Here is a 27,324-nt window from a genome sequence, read left to right as displayed (position 1 = left end):
TTGTTTTGAGTTTATGTTACAGAAACCCATGATCTGTAGCCCCGCTTGTCTCCTATTGGACACTGGGTAATCACTATTTAAATAAGGCAAAACTTCTCTCCGGGTCTTACAGCGTCTGCACGTCAGCTTTGGACAAATGCCGAATTCCGTCCGAGGGACATGTATTTGATAGATGGTTATAGGAGTTGCGGCTTGGATATTTGTAACTGCTGACAGTCACAAGACAACTGGTAATTAACGAGGTTGGTATTCGTCAACGGGGAAATTACTTAAGCTTCAACAGCGTCGAAGGGTGGTTAGTCTACTATACCTGGTAAATGGGAACAAATTCCGCCGACATTCCGACACAGCGTATTCGCCTTACTAAACATGCAAATTGCGACTTCCCTTTTCTCTGTAAATGAATTGTGTGTAGTGAGAGCCCATACAGAAGCACATGCGACCAGTTGGAAAGCATTCGTTTCAATTATTTCTATTTTGCACCAATAGTCCAGATCCTGAAACTGTCAGCAGGAGATAACAGGGTAACATTAAGAGGCAAATATGCCAAAGAACTGATAAGTTTTGATGCGCCATTGGATACTAGGGTTTGTTAAGATCACATTTACATCCGACGGCGGCAACCGGGCTTTTGGGGGTCACTGCGCTATTCATGACTTTCCAAGAGACGCGGCATTGCTGCTCGTCGACCGTATAAACATCTCGTCTTCATATCGAGAACGAAAGATTCTCCGAGAAGATATACATGTAGCATCTTTGATGGAATTTAAAGTGCAGAGGGTCTATAATTTCCGTTTCAAAGTGGTGATCCGGCAATTTAAGAAACTGACTAGTATCACTTTAAATCTCTCTAATTTACCATCGTGCCTTGTAAAGTGTTGTCCTTATTATAGTTGCCACCCGTCGATATGACTGACCAACGTGCCTGCATTGTCTGCTATACGATCAATATGCGTACCCGTTATTTGTTTATGTGCGTGTGTCCGCATTTCATTTCAAATCCTTCACTCAGGCCGCCACATGACAAAACTAGTCGACTGCCGGAACAAGTTGTCGGTAATACTCATTTTTGCTATCTCTCCTAAAACAAACGTTTCTTATTTAGCTCGTAAATCTAAATAGATATTTATGTAAACATCGCAGCCTTTCCGCGGATACATTTTAAATTGTGACTTGTACATCTGAAGATTAACTTAAGATGTTTCCTTCTTTGCAGTACATAATACCCTAGAGGTATATTAAGCCTGATACGTGCCTCCCACGGCTACCGAAAAATTCCTCCTGTCCTCCTATAATTGTAAAATTTCACGATTGAAATATCAGACAGAAAACTTAGTTGATGCAGAATTGTTCAGATTGCGCTCATGTTTTCCAATCTCCTCGAGAGAGATTGTAACTATTTCAACTTATGCTGGCTGGCAGTTGATCAAGATACCAGCCTTGTTTTCATTTCATGTGCTCGGGGTGCTTTTCTTTAACATCGGTAACATACTTTAATACTCGCTGACGCTCCGCGCAAGAAGGCCGAATTTTCTTACGGGGGCTTCCTCAAATAATTTGCAGGTTAGTTTGGAAGACAAAAGAACGAGTGATCGATATTCAGTGAGTTGACCGGTCTCCCACAAGAGCGGTGAATTTGTTGATCTTTTACGAGTCGATGTTGCATATGTAGCCTCCATTGAACGCCAGCACATCTGGCCGAGTGTTGAGAGCTTTGTGACTTAATCATAATACACCATACTTCGTGGCTCAAGGATAAAAACGCAGGCCCAGCACGGCAAGGCTCGTCAGCGTGAACCTAGAGGGATTTCTCGGTAAAAACATAGTAGGGACGCCCGGCTGTGACCCTTAAACTTCATCCTCTCATTTCATTTTGTCTTACAGACCATATTAACGACTGGAAAACTGGTTTTCGACAGATTTCCAATTGCATCTGTTACCACCAACATCAGTTCATTCTGTCTCCACACTTGCAGACTTTTTTCATGAGACGAGAGACAATGACCGAAACGACGAAAGCGACCGATATTCTGAAAGATTCGTCGTTGGTGAAAAAGGGAAACTGTTTCTCAGGCGGCGTGAGGGAAGGTTCACAAAAGCCCAACGTGCATGGTGCGGGACACCGGCGACTTCTGAGAACCCCGAAATGCGCTCGATGTCGTAATCACGGAGTAGTGTCTTGTCTGAAAGGGCACAAACGATACTGTCGATGGCGAGACTGCCAATGCGCCAACTGTTTGTTAGTGGTGGAAAGACAGCGAGTCATGGCTGCTCAAGTAGCTCTGCGAAGACAACAGGCCACTGAAATTAACAAGGGTAACAGCAAAGGCAAGACAACGAAACAGACATCAAGACGTGTTTATCAACGAGTAAGGACTCAGAATACTGCAAATGCAAAGGAAATATTGGAAGGTGAGTAATAAAATTGCAATGTTCGCACCCACGTCACGGAATCTTCTTCCCCTACTGGTTGTCCTGGTGCACATACACTGACACGCACTGCGGTGCTCCTTCCTTCTTGATGATTTCTGTTCTCAAAATATATTTATTATGTGTCGGTGTAATTATACGCTGCACGTTTGCTGAAACGTTAATCAGACAAAAATATACTCTCAGTTTCTTTACATCCACAAATATTGTCATAAATTTCGACAAAAGATGTTGGAATTCTTTGACGACTGGCGGTGACAAAAATATAGAGGAAACACAAACTTATCGAATGACAACATTAGATTTCGCAAACACAGTTTATCTCAATTTCATAAGAAGTATGACCAGATATTTTCTAAAATGTTAGCGACGTCAATTCAACGTATCTTCTTTTCTACCTGCATCGCTTATTCCATCTATGGTCAAACCATCGCTTGCATTTCTTATTGTGTCGTTAAGTACACTTGCCTGTCACTGTGTCTCACTGAAAGCTATTTCTTGCCTTAATGAAACCATGCAGATGTTCGTCAATGATTTATAAGATTCATGGCGAAAAGAGGACTCAACTGTGTGTGAATAATTCACAATATCTGAAACTAAATGCAGAGTGACTTAAAAGAAACGGTGAAGCAGCTAGGCTCCGTCAAGTAAAGATGCAAATAGGCGCAGGGTCTAATCACATCTTTTTATCTTAAACATCCAAAACCTCACAGTTGTGATATAAATAGTTTATCAAACACGGAGACGTTTTAACTTTCAAAGCGTGAAGACAACACTATACCCATTAGCCTGCAATACATAGGTATGATATCTGTCCTACATTTAAAATGAATATTTTTGTCTCTTCTGGCGAGTATGAGTTCTCTCTAATGAGTAGCATAGCATCATGATCCTGATATTTAATGTTGAAAATCTATCTGACTTTAGACACATACATGTCAATTTAATACATCCGAAATAAGACAAAGGTGGCCAAGTCTCGCTTCGGGTGGGTTAGCTACACCAACTTTGATCTATCTAAGTCATTAAAATCAATTGGCCTGCCTTAATAGATGGCTTCACTCCGAGTTGACACGTGGCCCTTACACACCCAAAGAGTTGCCATTTAAAAAGGCCTTCTTTCCCACGATTTTAATCGCTTTCCAGTTTAAATGTCCCTGGGATGATCTAACAACGCACTTATTGACACCCATTCCTGCATTATAGGACGATACGGAGCAACGGAACGTGTTTGTCCATTTCGCCTTTCTAATTACCTAATCCATTATTGAGCGTCCGTCATAAATTGTACTAACAAGCCCAGACACCCGTTTACTGCACACTTTCCCCTGCATTCGCCAAATCATGAAACCGCAAAATCAATGAACTAAAATGTTCAATACCAAGCGCAAATATGTCATAGATCTCATTGCAAAATAAACTCTAGTTTTCCGTATTTATTTTCAACATTGCTTATCGCATACCTATTTAGTACGGATTACGTTGGAATAAACTCCGAGTGTAGTTTGCAAAACGTGCAGAAACCATGATAAATGTGACATCAATTTTGAAAACCTGAGATAGTCTTTTGCTATATTATATCAGTACCTTTGTTACAAAATTACTTTATGCATTAACACGATAGACAAATTAAATGATCTGTTATTGGCTGTTATGATCACCTCAAATTTTCGATGGGAGATGGATATTTTAAAGCTATAAAATGTGGAATTCAGTATTGCTCAATTTATGATTGTATTTTACGCAAGATGGTTGATGATATCTATATGACTATTCTCAAACAAACCAAACAAACATCAACAGATCTTTTATTGATCTCTCATTTCCAAGATATAAGACCCTTATTTGTCTGAAGAAATTGGACGGTACTTTATGTAAGACCAACAGCGTTTACTTACGCAAAGGCAATTTCAAAAATACCAAAGGCCGTGGGTTTTGCATTTAGTATGCAGTCTTCTTGTCTGGTAAAGCCTTGAAAGAAATTAAAGACAGTGGTTAAATATCAAGCCCTGATCCTTTAGCAAAGCTAAGGAATTCTACCTTGCAAATTGTTAACAGAGAAACACCAAATCAGATTATTTAAGTCAATCCAACTAAATCTATGAATATTTTTGAATTTGTACTGGCAGCAGAAACCAAACTATGACCATGTGATTATGTCTATGAGGTGACTGAGGAGATTAGAGCAGTAGATTATCTACATTTACAAGCCTGCATTAAGAAAATAAATCCCCTCATAATGGTGATAAGTGAGTCACAAGTCAGGGTGAACACAAACTTATTATCAAATATTAACCTTGACTTTTACACGGTTTAATGTCTGCGCCAAGAGAAATATTGTACTTAACATCTGGGGGTTATAGGATATCGTTTTAATAACTACTTTAAATTACTTTAGAAATGGTGGCTATTTTTTAATGTGACGCTTATACATCATGTCTATCAGCAAGTTGGAATTTTCAAAATTACTAACCCTACTACCAGTAACGACTTACGGTGGGTTTGAACTGTAGGTCTACGTGCTGATCTAATGTTCATGTTTAGGTCCATGTGTCACTTTGGTGCACAGTGATATAATGGCAGCATTTGAAAAATATACCTTAATTCTCATATTGCATTTTCTCCTTTGGTAGATACGCAACTTCAGCTATAAATTTGAATAAAATGTAAAGTTATTTTCATCTTTTACTGTTACATTAAAAGTTTTTTAGACGCCTTTTCAATCTCTCTGGGCGATGTAGTGCAAGTACTATATTTGTTAATTCTCTGTGTTATCATTTGGTGAGTTAATGCGTGTGTTCGTAATTTTATCAATAGAATGCAGATATGTACAAACTTACACGTCAAGAATATTTATGATTGTACATACATATATAGATTCTGATAAGTGCAGGCATTGGAGAAATATTTTATATTAGCTAGTTTATTTTTTCTCTGTTTTTTTTTGTGTGTGTGAAAAATTGTTCTTTCCACTACTATTCTATCTATATTTTATATAACGTCTATTGGCCAGGGGCCTGATTTAAATAAATAAATAAAATAAAGAACACCAAAAAGCAAGTTACGGGAACGACTGTCAGAGCGAATGAAGCATTTTGCGATGGAAATTGAGATAAAAATATCCCCGTATTTACTGATGTAAGCACGCACTGTGTCTTCTCACCGGAACATGTCACAGGTTCTACATGTAGCTGATTGTTTTTGAATCGTAGACACTGGGCCCAACTGTCTGTCGTTGCCACCTACCATATCCCCCAACCTGCAGGCGATGAGGTTATGGGAAAGTCAGTGAAATCAAGACCAAAGTGTCGATAGATGTTTGTAATTAAGGACAGTACTTTCATGTTTTCATTAATTTCCTGTTTACAAATGGGTCATTTTTTTCAAAGCTCGAACATCTTATTTTCGTTTTGCTTTATGATTCAGATTGTTTTGCAAAATGTAGTGTACATGGACAAAGCTGAGCTTTACTTGAATCTCTCTTTGCTGAAATGTTTTACGTTTTCTTATATTTTGTCCGTTTCCAAAGTCCAGTTTCTTATTTCACTCCCTACACCATGTAGATATGCCCCGCTGCATGTATTGAATACCCAATGTTATTGTTTACAGCTGAATTTTAGTCCGGACTGAAATTCACTTGTTAACAACTGAACAAGGAAATTATGCACGATGCGCTGTGTTTGCACGGCTAATCGATTGATTTCATCATTTAAGTTTTTTAATTATGTTATACGAAAATATACTTGTTTATAGAACATTATGAAAATATTATCAAAGTCATAGTATTGTCTCTCGAGAACTGCTACATATAACGACAGGTTTTTCGTTTACTGGTATTCAAAGGTGATCACTATTGATATTCGTGATATTAGCCAAACTTCTCCGGTTTTTAATAATATGAAAGTCTAACTATATACCAGACGTATGCACTATTAATTTTTTGTAACAATATTAAAGGACATTCGTGACCTTACAATAATAATGAAGACGCCATTGTATTGTACAACTCTTTGCAACTCGACACTAGTGTATGTCAAACACGTAATATTACAGTAAATGCAACCGATACGTACATAATCTTTGTCACCGTACCGAACTGATTGAAATATTTTTTCCATGCATTCGTTTATTTCCGTAGGGTACCGAGCAAGGGCAAGCCGTTTGATGTCCAACATTGCGTCAAATATGAATAACTACCAACAGGCGTTTTACCTGCCCACACCACTGAGTGAACGACTTCGCAAACGACGCTGCTTCGCCGATAAAGAGCTCGACGACACAATCTTACTCGATCGAGAAAGACAGCTGCGTTTCCTACAGACTACGGCTCCGTATTTCATCAATCCGCAATCGTACCAAGCAGGCTCGTCGATGGTACTGAGGGCTTTACCAAAATGTAGTTACAGCAGCCCGAAAGAATTCTTGATGCGCACTTTTCCGGAACAGAGTCCGAGTGTACTGGAGTTGGTACTCCAGGGCTGCGGTGGACATTTGGAAAAAGCTATCGAACAGATCGTCGGCACAATGAGACAGACTCCCACTAGCATCAGCAACATTAACTGGCCAATTCTCGCAAGCCAGCTGTCCTACTCTTGGATGAACGAACATTTCCCATACACGCTAACACGTTACATAAATAACCCCGCCAGTGCCCAGAAAATCGCAGGTAAAGTCATAGCTGCACAGGCACGAGTCACACACTTGACATCGCCGCCAAGCGGCGTTCAACAGGTACAGCTTTTGCGGGAAAAGTCGGCATTCTCCGCGCCCTGTAAGATAACCGGCACCACATTATCGGAACCTGACTTCGTTTGCAAAGCCTCGCCAGAGACCGGAGGTGGTTTACAGAGAAACGGAGTTGAATTGACCAATGATGAAGACGATGCCGACATTTCGATCGTGTCGCCTGATAGTGGGGCCGAAACAAGTGACGGAGAGATGGACTTTTCTTCAGAATGCTCCGCTAGTTACGAAGTAGACGACGCCGATCAAAGAATGCCACCAGCAGGTGCCAAAAATAAAAACAGAGAAGTTGTCAGTGTCTCGGCTCGTGTTCTTGCATTCTCAGTAGACTCTTTGATAGGGAAACAATGACTTTATCTAAAACACACTGAATTTACTCCTAATTCATCAAGATGTATACAATCTAGAAAAAAAATAATTGTGCAAAGCTTGTTAAGAGTTACCAATGTTAAGCAGTAAAACTTCTTGTCTTGAATTAACTTAACAGAATTGCTGTGAAAATCTTACACGGGGTTAATCGAAAACTTGTTTCTTCCGAAATCAGAATAGTCTGCAACCTTCAGCCAAATTTTCACCCATGTTGTTTTTCGTCGTAGGAACCATGCACCCCATTATCATTCAATACTGCTTTCATTGCAGAGTTTAATATAACCTATCCTTACCACGACCTCTGCTGTTGATGTTTGGTGCCAAATCTTGAAATGATTAGGTGAAACTTAATAGTGAGAGTATTACTTTCTGGTTTGAAATAGCTTCATGTTAACTACCGCATGATACCGCTGTACTAATAGCCAACAACAAATGCACTCCAAGTCAGGTCGATAAGCTATAGAGGCTCGGGGGCAGTAGTAATCAAAAACATGTTAATGCTCAGAAAATCAATTGGTGAAGTGGTATTTCGCATTGCACTTGGTTCAAGAGGCTATTTATTAACTTACGGAAGGCAAAAACGTGATGGTTTCTGTGCGAGCAAATTTCACTGAGGAGTTGTAAAACATTGGGACATGTTCGTTGTAGCACATGTACAGGAAAGGTTTTACCGTTTACTTTTGATAGGACATTACATTTCAGTAACATAATGTAAATAACTGCAATTAAGCATTCTTCGAAGTAGATGTCGTAAAACTGTCAGATCATACTAGTATAGAAACGCTATCGTTTGGAAATATTCTGTGTGCATGAGAACTACGGTAGAATTATGCTAAAGTAAATATGGTTTGCCGCCATTTTGCTCTTTGATACGTTTAACAGGGCTGGTTTTTTTATCCAGCTTTATCTCTCAACAAATTGACGAACCGAAAACAACTTTCCAAGCAGAACGAGGGATTAAAATCACATAAACAGTCAATATCAACAACCTCAGATACGAGAACCAGGAATTGAGGACTGTCGTTTTAAGGCGGATTAGAACTCCCGCTGTGGTTTTTTCAAGAAAAAAAAGACAGAAGTCCGTGATCCCCCGACCCCTTTCAACGAAAAACGGAAGAATTTCATCTGTCTGGAAGGAATGCAGACTCCATTGTCTATCAACAAAAGCACTGATAGACTCGTGTCATAAATAGAAAATTGACTGAGGTGTGAATGCAAGGAGTTCGCGTGTGCATGTATGTGTAGCAAACGTAGGAAACAGACGATATTTTTCTTACGAAAAATGTTTTCTATTTTCTTATATATGTGTGTTTGTGTGTGTGGCTGTTGGCTTCTCCTCTGCTATCATTGGTATGCAAAAAGTTATTTTTATGAGATACATACTTAAGAAATATTAATATCAAAATAGAGATATAAGAACTGTCACGTGATTTAACATGATATCCAAAACAATTTGAGCTTCTCTTTAGAACCAATTTGTCTCGGGATCTTTTCGCTCAGTTTAGGAATGTACGTGACTGACTCGCAAGAAGCATTGCCAAGGTCTAATGACGTGTATCTTTACAATCAAGATGCCAACCTTCATTAATGAACTTACTAATGACTACCCCGTCGTTAAACAATGGACGTAGTGCATGAACTTTAACACGCAGGGGGCTCTGCGCTCTGTGTTTGGCCAGAGGATTATCGGTTTCACGGTAGTATTTATGCATGACAAAACTTCTAAATGAACGACACTCATCAGATGTTGTTGAATTATTTTCCTTTAGTTTTCCTTACTGTTTTCAGCATGCTCTGTAAAGTTATTAATACATTTACCGAAGAAAAATTAAAGACCTATTTAAAAATCAACACCTTTTCTGTTGTCATTAATTTACCTGCAAAGTACACGTGTAAGGACTTTGCAAAAATGGCACGAATGAAGCAAATATCAGGGATATAAAATCTAGTATGGTACGAAGATAGGAAACTAGATTTTTAAAGTAATTGACAATAGAAGGAAATATCAAAGAAATATTAAGATCATACTTTACATGGACCTATTGGACCGCAGCCTTAAGGTAGTATGCGCCTGGAAAGTAAAAGCCTTAAACTTTTGTTCAAACTTTCACTAAAATCTTTCAACCATTCTCTTTCAAAATGAAGAATAAAAATCGAGGGTCACCGTACAAATTTTGGTACTAGTGATACAAACAACCAAAGATTTACCGATATTTAAAATTCAAAATGGCCGCCATCCCTGTGTTAACTCTATGGAGAAAAATGACATTTTCGAATTTCGAAAAACTAAGCCGGTGAAAAGTTTTCTTACACCAAGAGATTTTAAATGAAGCCTAATAAGTTGTATATCAGAAAAGAATTGTAAAAGTTTGAGAGTCCGAATGTATGTCCTCTAGGCGCGTTCTACCTTAATTGCTCTGAATGTGAAGGGACTGTACATGTGGCAAATGGACGTCAATGTAGGGGGCGTGCTGTCAGTGATATGTCCTACGTATGGAGGGTCTCTAACTAAAATAATTTGGTATGGCGCTGTACATGTAACGAATGTAAATGTGAAGGGATAAAAGCAGGGAGGTTTGGGACCTTGCAGAGTAGCAGCTTTGCTGTCCACAATATGGAGTTACTGTAACATTCTCAGCTGTCTATGGATTAACAAAGGGTAATAATGAAGAGTATTGTAACTTCGATCGAAGTCACTTGGTCCACTGTCATCATCTCCCTTACAGTCAAGTGTTACAAGCATTGAAAAAAACATAAAAGTTGTGATTTCCTGTTTTTAACGGAATGACTAGTGAATTTAGTGAATAATTTATGCTGTAGTTATCAGTATGATATTTGTACACAGTAAATAAATTTTAACTTCCATTCAATTATAGAACCCGAAACTGTTATGTAAATTTTGTAGTTCTGAAATAAAGGGAGTGACTGGAGGGGAGTTGATTGACCAACTTAAGACGTGCACGATGCTCATCCATAATTTCAATAAATAACCTTTGCAGTTAAGAAAAGCAAAATATCGCCTTACATTGTCATTTCACCATTCTGGAGTATTAGGATACCGAGCAAAGGCATTCCCCCCATAATAGACAAATCAGGCTCTCGAGCCTTCCTTTAACAGCGGAATTTATTCTTTGAATCTGCCGGTATATTGAAAAATATTTAAACTGGTGTCACAGTGTGTACGAAAAAAATTATATTGTCAAATACACTGTGATGTTTTGTGATAGAAATTTGAATAATTATCCTTTTGTTTTGTATTCGTAAATCATAATCAGATACCGGAAGAAATGTCATTTTAGGGGGAACTTGTTGGCAACATAGGAGACGCTGATGCATACTGGTTTTAATTTGAATTGCCCTTCATCAGTCGTCGATTCTATTAACATTTAGTTTTATATGAGGAAGAAGATAATGGACTTACTCACGCTGATCGCTTACAGCATTTACTTGTACAGTATTGGAGGTTAAATGATGGACGTCTGATTAGATAAGAATTAGAATCAAAAACGAAATAATTCTGTACTGGCCTGGAGTTTCAAAATACTCTAATTCGTCTGAGCCAACATGTTATATTCAAAGTTTTAATCAAAATATTTCTACCAGACGTGGGCGGTGTCTACTGTTAGTTTTCCTTGATAGTTTTCCTCAGTAGGGGAGGGTAGATGAAAGTAAAATCCGGTCAGAGTCCTGGCCGTTGGTGGCGCTGAAATCCACAAATTGTCCATCATTTTGTGAACTGACTAGAAAACAACAAAGTGATGATTGCATCGCCCAAGTTCCTTGTTGTTGTATTTTTTGTTTTTGTCAGAGTCAAATCATTAATTTTTCGATCTTATATCCTTCTGGTACGTCACTTGACGGCACAAAACAAACGTCATTTTTGTCACTTTCCACTTTTAAAAGAAAAAATAATCTGATGGAAAACATGACGATGTACGAATGAAACTGTAAACGAATGGATGGAAAGTAGTAGTGCTCCACAAGAAAATCCATTATCAGTGTAATTATTCTTTCCTGGAACTTCTGCTGACGAGTTAAAGTGGGTATATCATAGTTAATGACAGAACATAAAAGATCCAAAAGATCCATAAAAACTAACTTGAAAATATAAAAGGTACAATATATAAAAAGACACTGTCAGAAAAATTAGACTATGTACTTTACACAATAGATGGTTGAGCCATTCTTACGGCATGGCAACATATTCCCTAACAAAATTATATATATTACCTGACCTGTCTTGAAAAAAACACATAGTCCGTGCTGTTATAAAATGTCCATACAAAATACAGTTTTAAATTTTTATTACGAGTATCAAAGTCTCATCATTAATATTACATGGCATGTTTACTGACCTGAATGTAGGCGAGTTATATTCAAGTACGGTATTTTCAATATTAAGTCTTATCAGTGTCATAAATGATTGACGTAAAAAGTTACACTTCTCTTATAAGTCTTGTCAGTATCATGAATAATTGATGTAAGAAGTTGCATTTCTCAACAAAGGCACTTATTATTGGCAATTTCTTTTCAACAGTTAATCGGATTGTGATAATGAATTGAGACAAATAAAGCTATTCCAAGACCGTCGTGATTTATAAATATTCATTAGCATTTCATATGATGATAAAACATCTGTTAAAGTATCATAAGCTGAAATCATTATAAATCAAATAAAAACCATTGGGTTTAACCTTACTACGAGTTGATTCTATCTCCAGGTGTAAACTTACCTCAATTAGTATGAATTCTATCCAAGAATTACATTGGTAATTTGCAACTTTAATTTCCAATTTTACTTTTTGTATTTTATCCGGTACGCTTGTACACTTACACATTGGACAAATTTCAGAAGACACTGGTGTTCGTGTACAGGTAATAACTTGCAGCTTGAAACACACTATATAGCTATAAGGATTTGATGACTTTGTCTGTATATCTATCCTTGGCACATCTATGTATGCGGTTTACAAAGTATGCTAAGTGGCCAGTACTCTGTCCAGTTACAGTATCTCGATGTTTATCCCGTCGAAAACAACGACATCGTAGTCGTTAATGTTATGAACCAAATATGACATCAGGAAATAAGATCGCGTCAGGATTAATGGACAGCGTCTGCTGTATTTTGCAATAATCATATACTGCCTAATTCAATGACTCATGATAAATACGGTAATTGACTTGAATATAGATAAAACTATATATCACAGTATGAAATAATTACTCAAAACTTTGGAATTCTCTTCGTTTGACGCAAAGATGTATGGACATGAATGAAAACTGGTATAAGCTGACGTGTGAAATCTTGAACGAAAAGATTCAATTTTTCCCATGTGTTTTAAGCTATTAGCCTGATAGTTTTTTCACTCATTGCGACTGCTGAAACTTAATCATGATTGATTGATTGATTCATAAGTTTAGTAATTTGCATATTTCAATCAACCATTGCTTTCAACGAAGCCAGAATTAGATCTACGATTGTCATGACTACGGGCGCGTTATTTTGTGACCACTGATTATGTTCACTGATACGTTCACCCTAAATTGTCTTCAAGATTGGTTTTTATTAAAGTTGAAAATTATCAGAGCTGCTGAAGAGAGGGTCGAAATCATAATTCTAACTGTTTGGAAAACTAATATGATTGTCATTCCATTGAAATTCAAGAATAAATTGTAATCTCTAATCCATCAGTATTGTTTTTATATGAAAACAATCAAAGCGAGACATCGGATGATGAATTTAGTAGTCTTTAAGTGTCATTACATTATTATACTTTGCTTCGTTTTTGGTCGACTTTAGGCAGTATAAGCGTCTATTTTTAACTTAAAAGTTTGGTGTATTAACTTTAAGAAAAAGGTGAATACAAGAGTTGATAAAATCGAGGAGTGTTGGAGGCAAAGTGGACGATACATTATCCAGCTATCGAATTTGCACTGTTGGCTAAGGGTCGATATAGGTAAAGAATCATACGGCTTTATTGTAAGGCAAATCGATTACTGAAAATGAATTATATCTTTGACGTTTAAAGCACTAGAAATGTTACTTCAGAATTAAGCATCGAGTACTGTGAAGAAAATTGGTATATTACAATTGATTGCATCATATCTGTCAATCATTTTTCGTTCTGGTATAACTTGTGATAATATGATCACTGCCTCTGTGTTTTCTCTCATCAGATACAGTTTGACTAAGTCCGTCAGTTCCATCGTGTGATTTACCCCTACATTTGACTGCTTCAGAGGTACCTCTACTCAAAGCACTTCTCAGATGTAATCCCTCTTCCAGGGGACTGATCCTGTCGTTTGTCGGTGGGGGAAGTCTTCCATTTGGAATGGCCATCATAGGATTGAAGTAGTCATAGGCAAGGTGTTGGGAACGACCATGTCTGTTCGGATCTGCCGTTGTCATGTCAACGGGTGTCGGGAACGCGTAGGGAGGAGGAGGATGAGGTTGGTAGGGATGGAATCGGTGCAGAGACCTTGAGTAGATTGCTGGAAAATGATGCGGTGGGATTTGCACGGTAGGAAAGTTACCATAGTACTGTTGTGCGGTGGTGTTTGGTGGCGGTAGAGCCGTGAACGCCGAGCTGCGATCTTTACTGTCGTCTGCCCGAGTGAGGTCGCTATCTGTGTGCTTTGAGCGACCAGCATTGTCCTTATGTGAGTGATCGCTGGTACGAGCTATATTGTATTGAACGCACGTACGACTTGACAGCAAAAGTTCTATGGCACTAATAAGATCATCGTTACAGCCTTTTAAAACCAATTCTAATATCTCGTTTTTGTGTCCTGGAAATATCTTCTTCAAAACGTCAAGGGGAGGAAGTTTCCCTTTCATTTGGTGTGATGATGATGCTACGCTGGGTTCAGAATTTCGTAGGGCGTCAGTAAGTTTATCTTTCTCTTTGCTGCTTTCTTTAGGGCTTGAATTTTCGTTGTGTTCGATATTCTTTTCTCGAGACTTTGGTGAATGAGGTGACGATGTTCCTTGGCAAGGACTCCCGCATTCATTGGTTTTGTCCTCCCGATTGTCTTGCTCGTCGCTGTGGTCACTCAATGCCTCCTCCCGTTCGCTTTCCTGACATTCGTCGTCGTCTCGGATCTCAGGGCAAGGACTCTCCGCATTGGTGCAATTCTCATCGTGACCTGGCAAACGATCAGATGAGAAAAAGACACTGATAAATAAATAGGTGAGATGGTTGAGCGTTGTGAACTGAAATGCACAACATTTCACGTTTGTAAAGGAATCTACCAAGCGTGACGCCTCGTCCTTAACAGGGTATTCAGTTTGACGAATATTCAACAGAAATAATGAGCGCTTTCTTGAATGAAGATGCGCACCAAACCTTGATGGAATCCGGCCTTGCGAGTGACAGTTACTAAATATCTAGCTTTAGACCAACTCTTTCAATAGTGTAATTTGAACGCTCCAAAATGGCTGTACTTGTCAATGTGACCTCGCCTTTTTATAAGAGGCAAATTTCGACCCTACTGTATATTCGGAAGCGCGTCAGGATTGAAGAAATCAAGTTTTCGGTCTGTACTACCATTGGTTGTTAAATCTCTGTTACCAAAACAAATATCGATTCAGAAATTACATGAATGGTCATGAATTTAGATATCTTTTAAGACGAAAATTTTAAACAAAGCACGGACAGGGTGTGTCGCTTTTTTCAAACCTTTCTGACGTCATTCAGACAGATTTTAGTGCTGGTTTATACGAGGGAAATGAAACTTAGGGCTGAAAAGGCAGCATTGTTCTCAACTTTGTGGTCAATAACCGAATGTTTCAAAATAGTTACAATGGTGTACGATGGAAATTGCGCATTCATTGTTATTTTATTTGCTGTTTTATAGGTGCCGCTGAACATAATCAGCTCTGTTCATTGAAAAGCTATTCTCTCTACACTTTACTTCACACTATTCCCTCGTTTATATGTCCGAGGACTCTGCCATAACTTATGCCATAAACGGATTTAGCTCAATGCATATCGTTATCTTTATTTCAGAACAGTGTCTGTAACATCAGAGACTTTCACCTCCCTTAACCTGTACAAGTGTTTTGAATATGTACGACGTAAAACATTTTTTATTTGTTCAACTAGTGTTCACACGAACACGGTTCGGAAGGCAAAAATTGTTTTTGTAATTCCGAGCCAAAATATATCTCCCGGTATATCCTCATTGACACTGTACATTCGATTCCAGAATCATTCTCATTGCTTTGTTTTACCGCTCAATTTTTTAAACATTCATTCATTTTGGTAACTTATTCTTTCCAATACATACATACATACATTTCATGAAAATGATTCGAAACTATATGTATTTAACAATAAACACGATTGGAACTAATTTGGGATAATTGGATGGTGAAGTAATGTCTGTTTAATCTAAAAATGTAAGCTCATCTGCTTTTCTTTTTAAGTGATTCATTTGTTTTATGAGTAAATTGTAATATTGCAATATTCAGCTATAGGGCACTTAACATTTTTTGAGAAATTTGAAAAAAATGAATATCCAATTATTCCAAATTAGTTCCAATCGTGTTAATATTTACCATTACCAATCCAACCAAATTCTAACGTCTATGGGAAATTGTATCAACGGTAATGACAACCAGTATCGACATGAGTACTACAACCTATATCCAGTCACAATTTATGACAAAACGACGCTGATTAATTCATTATCAAATTATCTGTTAAGGGGAACTTTATGTGACATCCGAATTGAAATTTAAAACAAGTAACACGACGAAAGATTTACCAAGGCAGACAAAACGCATTTGATAATCATGACGTCATACCATCAAGTTACGTATCACCAATAGTAAGAGAATCGTGATCAAGGTTTTTTACAAAACTTTGTATATTTTTATGGCACTGAACTTTCCTTATAATAGGCGCAAAATTGTTTATGCCATGGGGAAGTAGCCTAGCAATACAAACAAATGATAAGAGACTATTGGACACGACACAAAAACAAATTATTGAAAAGGGCGAGAACGATATTTAGAATAATGCTAGGCTGAATGAAGAAGTCCTTTCCCCGCCAAAGCTTGAAGAATAGTAAAATGTAGTCTGTGAAGCGAGTTGCACTCTGTCTTTGTTACTTCTTTGCAAAGCACTAAGGTTGCTTCTGTTGATTCAAGAGAGGAGTTAAATAGGATAAATTGTGTGTGCAAGGTACAAATTGGTGTGATTTACCCACCATCCTTGATGGCTCTACACACAAAGAAAACACATCATTGCAGTGAAGCAAATTGCTGTTACCAGCCCAATTGTTGTCATTTTTCTTTCAAACTCCTTTCACAGACTTTCCCCTGTCTTTGAAAGTAGCACAATCCGTCGGACTATACCGCTTTTGTTCTTTGGCATAATTGGCCACCGGGATGGGCTGGAACTGTCCGCATTATCGGGCGAAATCAATAACCTTTGACCTCCGCAATACACAGGAATTGAATGTGAAAATTATACTGTCGGACAGTTATTCTAAAAGTTAGACGAGTCGAAGGTTGCAGATGTACTTGACACGGCTAAGTACATTCCATAGAGGTGATATTGAGATCCCGGCTCTCAGTGTCATTCTTTTCACTCTCAGGGAAACTTTAAAAATCTGGCAGGCTTCGTGACTGTCGACCAACCGATGATTTATTTGTCAACACCCGTGTTCATTCAAACGACTGAAATCCACAAGATTCGACAGTTTCACGTGTTGCGGTTATTCACACACTTGATTGATCGACTGAAGGGCTGTGATCTACTAGCTTGCAATAGAAACATTCAACATGAATAAATAATGATGTTGAAAAGAACGTAAACAGTATTTATTCTATTTTCTCATGATTTGCCTTGGTGTCTACTCAACAATGTCTCATACTGTAAATTACAGTCTCCTGTCTATAGGCTAGAGAACTTCACACTGCAAACAAGACGATGTTAACCTGTGTGGACGCGTGTTACCCATCAATGTAACTGTCATTCTAGGCTGTACAATCCCTCCAAGTTCTGACAGTTTAGTTGGGCCATCATGAATTATGTCCCACATCTCCCCGCTCTTAATGCTTGTCCGATTTTGCAAGTTTCCATATCGTCATTGCTTTCATTGTTACTCGTGCAATTTGTGACTACCATCTACATCTGTATTTTACGCCATAACACAGGTATTGAGTGGCATACCGCAGCGAAATGAAAGTATACACCTAGTCAAATATACATAGTCACCAATCTTCACATTTTAAAAGTCTTTGACTGGACCTGAGATGTTTTTGTAAAAAGCAGAATATTGATGGAAAATTCATGGTTACACTGTTGCTGCCTATGTCTTTGGGTCACACAGACTAGTTGTGTGACGTAGTCAGTGAACTTGAGGGACAATATTCAAGGCCATGGCTGATAAAGGGTCAAGTGTTTTTTCAGTCACGTGATGGTCAAAGAGGCTGCGCTTACCAGAGAGCTGAATTACTTTCCATAAGGGGATTCTAGAAGAGACGACACACAGTGTCATGAATATAATGAGAAAAGTAAAGTGATCATATGGATAAATCTGTAAAATGGAAATACACTTTATTCAGTTTGTCACTAATTTTAGACTAGTATGTACTCCATGCCACACTTTGTTTGCTGACTTTAAATACGTTTCCAGACACCCTCGCAAGTAGGGTATGGAGAGTCGCAGGTATATGATAAGTGTCTGACTAGAACTAATTCTTTGTTTCAGCGGCTTCATATTTCTGCAGGTTCACAAAATCTAGTGTTGACGACGACCTCGACATGAAATTGCCTTCTTTTATAGAGATATCTGTGCATCGATGCATTTTGTCGATGCAGCTGCGCGGCTCATAAAAAGTAACTTATCGACTGATTTCAAAAGATTTATACAAAGACCAGGAACATGCCTGACTATGCCTCATATCAACAACATGCAGAGTGAAAGGTTTGGCCGGGTTGTTTGAATTAGTTTATTTTACGATGTTTTGTCTTCTTTACTGAATGTTACAGTAACTGTAATCCATCGAAGTGGTTTTTACCTTTATCGCCCGTAAACTGATAAATGTTCAACGTGGTATTCAAATGCTTGCAGGGAGGTGGTACGTTGAAAGTTTTCATAGTCGTAAAACAGACAGCGTATGACTTGGGTTGAGTTGTACCGCACAATGCCAGCGAATGATAAATGAGGCAATTGCAACTTTTAAAAGTTTTGTGTGTTGCCGACAAGAGTACGTTTAGTTAGAAAAATAGGATTACCTGTCCAACATAAAGATTTGTGACACGTGGAAAGGTGCTATCCCGCCATGTATCATTCTGTACATTAATGAAAGCTATTTTGGATTACCTTTGGTGAAAGATTGTTGAAGATCCATGTTGACGACAATGTGTGTTTTCCCAAAAGTCTTTTAGATAACCGACTTTCTAACAAGTTTATACAGCAAAGTTTGATAGCATTCTGTCAATCCTCCATATCACTGGCATTTACTTTTACACTCACTTTTCGAACATAAAAATCTCTCCTATTCAGCTCAGCCTGCCATTTTCTTAAAAAAACTTTTTTTCACAAAATTTCAATCGTAATTTAAATTTACAATCATATCTTTAATAACTTATCGAAAAGAGTAAAATAGTATACAGTGTATTTTGAGGATCGTATAAACATTTTTGAATATCATTTTTCTAAGCTACATTAAAACAATTCATTTAAAAGTATCTCATGATAGTTGAGGACATACGGAAATAAATTTGTTGCTTTTCTTTCACTCAAAAATAAGATTCCGAAGTTTTAACGTATCAAGTCATATGAATAGTAAGTGCGCCGGTAATGATCAGCGGCGTCCATTTTATAATCGATTGGTGCGATCCATTGACAGAAACCTAAGTCATCAGCGTCCAATGACAGCTTTCCATTGATTTACCTTACACTGGATGACTTAAAATAATCTGCAAATAGCTTAATATTTCTCTACTACAGAATTGCTCAGATGAACACGCCGGACCAATCTATTGTCATGAAAGAGTTGAAATGTGACGTACACTTGTGTAAGAATCCTTTTGCTTCATTATTTGGAAGGAGTGTCTGCGACAAGAATAATTTACATATTCCTGTGCCCATCTGTAAGTCGTATGAAAGTACAACTCCAATGCAAGACAGTTTCTCAAATATAGGGAGCTTGCATATCAGGGCACGGAAACTGTAAACCTAAAAAGGTAAAAACATGAAGGAATTCGACATCTTTGCTCGCCAAATCAGTCAGAACAAAACCATTTCTGAAATTGAGAAGCTCTCGTTTCAAACTTGGTTTCCGATCGGCGTTATTAAAGTAAGCTACCTCCAAGCCTGATATATGTACATTGATATCATTCGTTAAAACAATACTTTGCACAAGCATACACCTGTACGCCCTGATCGTCTTACGTGAAATACAAATCAATTAGTTGGCTATTCTCACCCTGGGAAAGAACACCTGATAGGCTTTAATACACGGCACTTATACAATACATTACTGCCGTACCTCGACAATATCAGAATTTCATAATCTCTGCGCTAGATGTTAAACTAAGACAACTTTCATGACTGTACTCAGAGCACCCCAGCGAAATGTTGCGACTTGGACCCAGGTAGTATGTCATGTTGGCTTTTCATCTTAAGCCCCGATACACTCAAGTATTTCAAAGTACTTTTTTCATTTCATAATCGCTTTAAAAGTCACCCTGGAATTAGATTTTCTTTTGGTTCTTAAACTGTCAAGTTGTTTTTAGTGATTGTACGGCCCTGTTCCACCCTCTTAAAGTCTTGTGGTTTACTTTTCATGGAAGACCTGATCACAGCTTTAAATGAAACATATTCCGGCTCAAGTCTGGTGTTGAGTATCGTATTAAGTGTGTTCGCCCTAGGCAATGCTAAGACGCCAAACTCGCTGTGATCGAGTTACAAATTAACAGTGACTTTGTGGAAAACTTTCTCCAAGTTTCCAGAGAATATAAAGCAACTCTTTCTATTTTACAACCTTTATGTTTCGTTTGTAGAAGCGTTCCTAATATTAAGAGCGCTCTGGTGTCAGTCAGCAAACATAACCGAAAACATTCAAGTTGTTTCAGGATAAAGCCATTCACAATATTTGAACAGACAGCCTTAGAACTGCATGCCCGGGGACTTGGTCGAAAGGCTACGAACGGGATATTAAAGCAATGGGTTAAAATTTTCGTATAGATTTCATACCCTACATATCAGTTACTGATGAATTTAGTTGGCAAAGTCCGTCAAAAATTGAATACGTCCGGTGTCAAATGTATTTTGTTTGACAATCGCTACAAGGGCAGTTACGTCCCTGCCTGTCTCTATTTCAATTTCTGTCTCTTTTATTCAAAGCAGAGAGCCACATCATGAAATTATGGTCACGTCGGACCGATAAACGACGAAAACACCAGTTCCCTGTGTTGTTTTCCGTACATTTCATAGTTCACGAAACGAACATAGCCTGATCTTAAGTAGCTGACTAACGGGACAAAGTCTGTTGAACGAGACGCGGCGGGTCACTTGATAACTACAACCCGACCAAGTTATCTTGGAACTCCCACTCTACCTGCTTAAAGCTTTTAATAGACGATTGCAGGGGAGAAGACAAATCCGCAGTATGAAATAGTTACTTGATATCTTAAGAGAAACAAGTAGTTTTTGATGTGAGACTCCTCAAACGCGTCTCAAGTGCTGCTTTTAAGGACTTGATTACAAGACTCTCCAAGATACGTGAGTTTGCAAGATGTCGGCGCTAAATGATTCAGGTATTTCATTGCTAGCGGCTTCTACAAAGACATTTGTCCAAAAGTAGAGGGACTTGAGTTCTATGCTTTGGAATTTATCTCAACTTTGTTTTACATTCATGTTGGAGAGAGCGTATAAAGTGTGGACTTTTGAGATCATACTTATGTCCTTTCCCATGCTATGTTACTGTGTTAGCTGTGGAGAGCACGCTGTTGTTTGTCCCGTGTTTTCTGCGATGCTATTGAAAGGCTAAAGCGATGGCAAAACTTGAACCAACGATTCAATAGTTTCAATGACAGCTCGGTTGACAGAAAAAACACTGCCGATGAAAAGTTGAAAAGCATAATTGACCGCCAGGTTATGTCTTACATGTTTTATCATTATTATATCAAATAACTATACGAAAAATACAATGATAAATGATAATCAATGAAGCTTATGACTAAATCTTTAATAATTTCCGTACATGGTGATTTCTCTTCAGCGCCTTGTATATTTGTTGAATCCCATTTCATAGGGTGACTATAAGCGTGGCTTGTATTTTTACGAAATTTGTGTAACAGCACTTTACAATTAGTTATTCCATTATTCCATACTTTGGATATTACGTTTCAAAGCGACCACTGTACTTTATATTTCTAACACTTCAAATTTAATATAAATGTCTTTTGTGCGTAACGTTTCCAAATTTGAATCACAGTAAATCAAAGGCATGATTTTCCATAACGTAGATCACAAAAGTTCAAATTTATCCTACAGTTGTATGCAGAATACGGGTTACTTTACAACACAAGGCGTGTAACTTTTATCTGGGGTACAATACACAGTGACAGAGATTCGGAAAATAACCTTGCGCGCGCGTGGGAGAGAGAGAGAGAGAGAGAGAGAGAGAGAGAGAGAGAGAGAGAGAGGAGAGAGAGAGAGAGAGAGAGAGAGAGAGAGAGAGAGAGAGAATAGCATTGAATTACAGAGGCGGGCAGAAGAGAAGCGATGTAACAGGAAGGAAAGAGTCAGTGACTGAAATGGATAGTCAGTCAGACAGATAAAGAGACAGAGGGATCCCTACTATTGCTGAGGGCGGAAAAGAGAAGTTGTCAATGAGGACAACAGATTCTGAAGAAAGAGATCAACTTGTCAGTCTATTCAATTTAAGTTTTCAAGCCATCTTGGAACCTATACAGAGTGCTATTACAGATATTTAAAAATCTTACAGTACGATTTTCACACTCTTTGGGACGAAGACAAACCTTCGTTTAAAGTTAAAGTGAACTTGAAGTAGCAATGCAATAAAGGATATTGTTCACACCATTCGTCCTGTCTGACATCTCGACATTTCGTACTCATTGATGAACATTTGAAGATGTCCTACCATTGAATAAGTGGTAGACTAGGCGTCAGCCCCTGGCAAAACACAGCCGTCATCAGCACTCTTCTGGAAACAAGTTTCCGGAGTGCAAATAGCAAAATGGCTAAAAAGTTCTACCAACTTGCTATTCAATTACTTAATTAGCACAAATCAATAGAGTTTAGAAGACGCAAAGTCCGTGTAAAAATCCCCCACCTTTCACATACCAGACAATACATTTAAAGAGGCTACCAATTCTACGCCCATCTGCCTTTCAGACCTCCTTTCGTTACTAAAAAGTACGTTGAAGTTGTCTCTATCATTAAACAGGCGGTTGTTTTCAGTCAACCAACGCTTCTTAATGTTCCTAACAAATGCGAAGACCAAGCAAGGCCTTTCAATCGGCGGCTCTGTCTTTCCTGACAATGGCTAACGATTTGATATGATGGAAAGGTTGCGATCCTGATTTCTATAGCTAAATACAACTTATAAAAATAGTGGACAAAACACATTCTAACCTGGCGCTAAAATGCCACTGGTCCATGATTGAATACGAGTTGTAACCTACTAACGGCACTCGGTACTGACCGAACGGACATTGGGAATTCGTAGAGACTGCCGTTACATGAATTGTAAACTGCCTACACCAGTTTTATTATGTCTCGCCAAATACGACCTACTGTACCTATATTCCAAACAATGTTTATAGCCTTGGTATTGGAGACCATACCTTTTGACCAAGGGTATAAAAGCTGTCCGTATTAGTTTTATGCCTTAACGTTGAAAAGAAGCGTTTACAACACTTTTGAAACATGTTTTAACGACGACAAATTCTCGGTATCTCTTTATTGTCATTTCCATTCGTTACATCTGCACGGACTAGTTTACTCAAAGATTCTTGGAGAATTTGTAAATTTCATACGGCAGACCTTGATAGTAGGCCTAATGGTCAAACGGCCAAACTTGCCAAATTTCTCAGTAAGTTTACAAGCTATGGTCACTGATGTTATCAACTTAGGTTACAATCTTACGACTGTGTACGACTGAGCGTGCATCAAAGTTGCCACCAGCTTGCGCAGAATTCGAGCAAGAACTGTAATATACAGCCAACGAGTTAAATCAATCTATGCGTGCTCTAAGCTTGCGATACCAAAGAAAGAGTTGTCTGAATACAAACACTACCTCAACAGCTTGTAATTTATTCCAAACGGGAAAGATTTTTCTTTCTTTTCCGTGACGGTTCAAGGAGAGAGAGAGAGAGAGAGAGAGAGAGAGAGAGAGAGAGAGAGAGAGAGAGAGAGAGAGAGAGAGAGAGAGCTCACGTTCCTTCACTTTAATTGAAAACTTAAGCTAACAATCATCGAATAAGCGATTTTCACGATATTTTGTATCGCCATATTGTCTTTCATCGACATTAGTGGCAGTCCAAATAACAACGACTGCCTTTTAGTAAGCTTTCTCTGTTCATGATGCTGGGCTCTTTCATGATGCTGGGCTCTAAAAGCGAAAAGTTTTGACTCAATCGATATCAAGCGTCACGTACAGTTACACCTACTGGTGACGGAGTTTGACCGTTTAACTTAGGTGCTGTGTTCATTAATTGATTATCGGCGACTCGATTATTACAAAGTATACAAAACTTTTCCATCAGTTTTTATAATTCACAGCGGTTTAGTGTTATTTCTTTCTCGACAGTATAACAGTGAGAATAATCTTTCTTGAAAATAATACTACATTTGTCATAAAACCGCACGTCATGTGTCGTATTTATTTTGAAAATGTTGATAAATTTTCATGGCGAATTTTGATGTTATCTCGACACAGAAGATGTTGTTAAAATGTAAACGGGACGGGTGAAATGCATGTGCAATACTGGAATTGCTGGCTGTCTTCTTGATTCAGTCACGATACTCTATTTTGTCTTTATTTTGTCGTTTCCGTAGTTTGGTCAATGTATTCTATACAAATCTTTTTCTATTACTTTTAACTCTATATCTTCCTCTACAGGTACGATTTGTTTTAACAGTAATCGCTTTACATGTAATTCGTAAGTACACACCCTGTTTTTATAGAACGCAAAGTAACTCAGAATTTTAGAGGTGTAGGGATAGCATTGGACACTCTGAGTGAATCATGAATTAAAATTTGTATCTATCTTTCTTCTTGTCATTCATTGCAATTATGTAATCAAAAGCAAACAAATTTGAAGCACTGGATTAAGAAAGGATCAGTCAGAAAGCGTAAACTAGAACATGTACAGTTTGCAGAAGCGCACATCAAGACATTTCTACAATAATTTTTTTCGAGGGTTTTAATTCTATGTCTCTTTTCATCAGAAGTTTTCTCAGATTGAAACATCACAAAGAGAATGTCTCGGAGTTTTGGAATGCCATAATTTATCCTAAGTCACTGTAAACTCTTATTTGTAACTATCCTAGAGACGGACCTCAAAGAAAAGTTACATTAACTACTCAGATACTTTGGCGGAACAAACGAATAGTCACCTAATATCGCATACACAGTCGGAAGGTGAGAATGTTGTCTCTAAAGGTGACTGAGTCACTATCGAAGCATTGTTGCAGAAATTTTACAGTGTGTTTCACAACTTTTACCCACATTCTTTAGTCAGCAGAAATATTATCTTAATGGCATTTATCAAAAGGACACTGTTTGTCAAAACTGAAACTATTAGTTATAGTGTACCCTTGAATAAACACCATGGCAGTGTTTGTTCGGCCTCAATGTGTATTTCTATGGTGTGGTAACCTGTGCATATTCTAGCAGTCTATCCTTTCTCTTGGCGGTTGAAACTTACACTTCCGCGGCGTGGTCCCATTGCCGTAACACTTAGCTTTGAAATGTTTGTAAGTGGGCAAGTGAATGGTGGCTTGTTTGATTTTACTTTCCGTGTGGATTCCACGCGATTTTCGCCCGTTCTGCATTTGTTAAGTTTAGTAACAAGCCATGTCTACCATGCCATGCCCACGACAACTCCCCAATACGAACCCAGCGATGCACTTGATATGGACGTTGCTCTAAAGGCAATTGTGAAGTATGCGAATAGATGTTGTGTTTGAGAAACACCACTATCAATGCTTCATTAGGTTGTGTGGCTATTAATTCGTTTCTCGATTCATTGAAGGGAAGACTGTAGGCGCAGTGTCCGTGTCTGACTGACATGTGGTCAAGCGCGTCGTCGGTGTCCTCAGGGAAATGGCATTGAATGGGCTTGCAAATGTTAGCACTGTGAAATCGATCATGTTTCATAGGAATAAAGGAGAGTTTAACGCGTAATGTAAATGTAGTAATGGTTAATAGACCCCGGGCCGTACTTTAAACAGCCCATTGAGTCTGATACACTGTATATCTTCATTGCTGGGAGCTGTCAATTTCTACTCTATGCGTAGCTGTCTGAGCTTCCGGTCTTACATCAATTGTGATCTCTGGCATCAAATTGACAGCATATTGTCTTGTACTTATACCCATGTTTCTTTTCAAAAGCGCATGTTCAAATGCAGACATCGAATTGCATTTTCTTTGGCATTGCGATTTTATACTCACCATCATTTTCCTCTTTAATATCGATTTGACCATTGACTGGATTTTTATTCTCTTCCTTTGTTGACTTTTCGATGCTGGTAGTTTCTTCAAAGCTGTCACCCTGACTTGCATCGCTGTTAGATGCATCGTCGCTCGCTGTTTTCTCACCGTCATCGCCAGATGTTAGACTTCTAGCCATTTGATATTGGTAAAGTACGCTCTGTTCATGCGCTTGCTGCCTGCGTAGAGCCACTTGAGCGGCCATCACTCGTTGACGCTCGGCTATCAGGATGCACTTCTCACACATACAGTCCTTAAATCGGCAGTACCGTTTGTGACCCTTCAGCCAGGACAGCACCCCGTGGTTCCGACAACGGGCGCATTTCGGCGTCCGTTGCTGTGTCCTGTTTCCTGACTGTGGAGACGGCTGTGGAGGGGGAGGTGGGATGAATATGTAGGGTGGTTGCGCGTGGGACATCGGAGGGAAGGGAGGGAGACCGGTGTCCATCTCTCCAAATGTTATGACAACTCAGTGAACGGTGAGCGGAAGCAATGAGATCCACTCAACAACTAACACATTATATTGTATGTTTGTATACCTAAAAGCCTCGAATAATACAGAGCTATTTGTAAGTCACTCTGGGCTGAACCTTTCACAGACAGGTAGGTCCTGTTCTCTGTTGTTTTCATTTAATCCATTCATTTACTGTTGTTTTAAGAAACAGGAACTGAAAATCATTCAAGCATTAAACACAATCACCAGAAAAAGTCAGCCATTTTTCGGTTTTTCACAACAATCTTTATGTAAATAAGAACGGCATCGCTTTGAAAAATTATCTCTTTTCCACGGCTGAGATGAACCACACCCCAAAGAGAATGGGTTCGTCTTAGACAGTTAGACATCCCTATTCCTATGACGGGCGAGTCTTTATTGTATGGAGAGAAGATAAGCAAAGGGGGGTAGACTAGTTATAACATAAAAGCACCCACCTTGTTTCTCTATTTTCCAGCCATTCGGTTACAATTCTAAATCGCAAAAAATATCCTTGAGGGAATAGACGAATCGACCTCATGCCAAGCTTACCATAATAACCCAAACACATCTGATGACCTTGTTTCAGTCAATCAAGGCAAAGTTG

The 27,324-nt window shown here is 38.4% G+C and overlaps 2 protein-coding genes across 3 annotated transcripts; one reads left to right on the top strand and one right to left on the bottom strand.

Moving 5' to 3' along the window:
• Window positions 1-103: 103 nt before the first annotated feature.
• Window positions 104-9,391, top strand: LOC139139286 (doublesex- and mab-3-related transcription factor 2-like). 2 transcript variants are annotated; one of them, XM_070708148.1, is made up of 3 exons: window positions 104-242; window positions 1,885-2,412; window positions 6,569-9,391. In XM_070708148.1, the coding sequence occupies exons 2-3, from the start codon at window positions 1,986-1,988 to the stop codon at window positions 7,522-7,524; spliced, it is 1,383 nt and encodes a 460-aa protein (XP_070564249.1). In that variant the 5' UTR covers window positions 104-242; window positions 1,885-1,985; the 3' UTR covers window positions 7,525-9,391. The 2 variants fall into 2 exon arrangements, with proteins under 2 accessions (XP_070564249.1, XP_070564248.1); XM_070708147.1 differs by lacking the exon at window positions 104-242 and adding an exon at window positions 963-1,056.
• Window positions 9,292-26,784, bottom strand: LOC139139287 (doublesex and mab-3 related transcription factor 3, truncated-like). The gene is made up of 2 exons (XM_070708149.1): window positions 26,207-26,784; window positions 9,292-14,688 (listed from the first exon to the last, which is right to left on the bottom strand). Exons 1-2 carry the CDS (start codon window positions 26,691-26,693, stop codon window positions 13,652-13,654), a joined length of 1,524 nt encoding a protein of 507 aa, XP_070564250.1. The 5' UTR covers window positions 26,694-26,784; the 3' UTR covers window positions 9,292-13,651.
• Window positions 26,785-27,324: the final 540 nt, after the last annotated feature.

The sequence above is a fragment of the Ptychodera flava genome, chromosome 8 (genome assembly GCF_041260155.1).
Source record: "Ptychodera flava strain L36383 chromosome 8, AS_Pfla_20210202, whole genome shotgun sequence".
Classification (NCBI taxonomy): Eukaryota; Metazoa; Hemichordata; class Enteropneusta; family Ptychoderidae; genus Ptychodera; species Ptychodera flava.
This window is presented reverse-complemented; position numbering and strand designations above follow the sequence as displayed.

Coding starts and splice junctions, on each gene's coding strand:
- LOC139139287 (XM_070708149.1), bottom strand. CDS start 26,693: ATGGACACCGGTCTCCCTCCCTTCCCTCCGATGTCCCACGCGCAACCA. Junction 14,689..26,206: donor TATTAAAGAGGAAAATGATG/GTGAGTATAAAA, acceptor ATCGTTTGCCAG/GTCACGATGAGAATTGCACC.
- LOC139139286 (XM_070708147.1), top strand. CDS start 972: ATGTGCGTGTGTCCGCATTTCATTTCAAATCCTTCACTCAGGCCGCCA. Junction 1,057..1,884: donor ACTGCCGGAACAAGTTGTCG/GTAATACTCATT, acceptor TTTGTCTTACAG/ACCATATTAACGACTGGAAA. Junction 2,413..6,568: donor TGCAAAGGAAATATTGGAAG/GTGAGTAATAAA, acceptor TTATTTCCGTAG/GGTACCGAGCAAGGGCAAGC.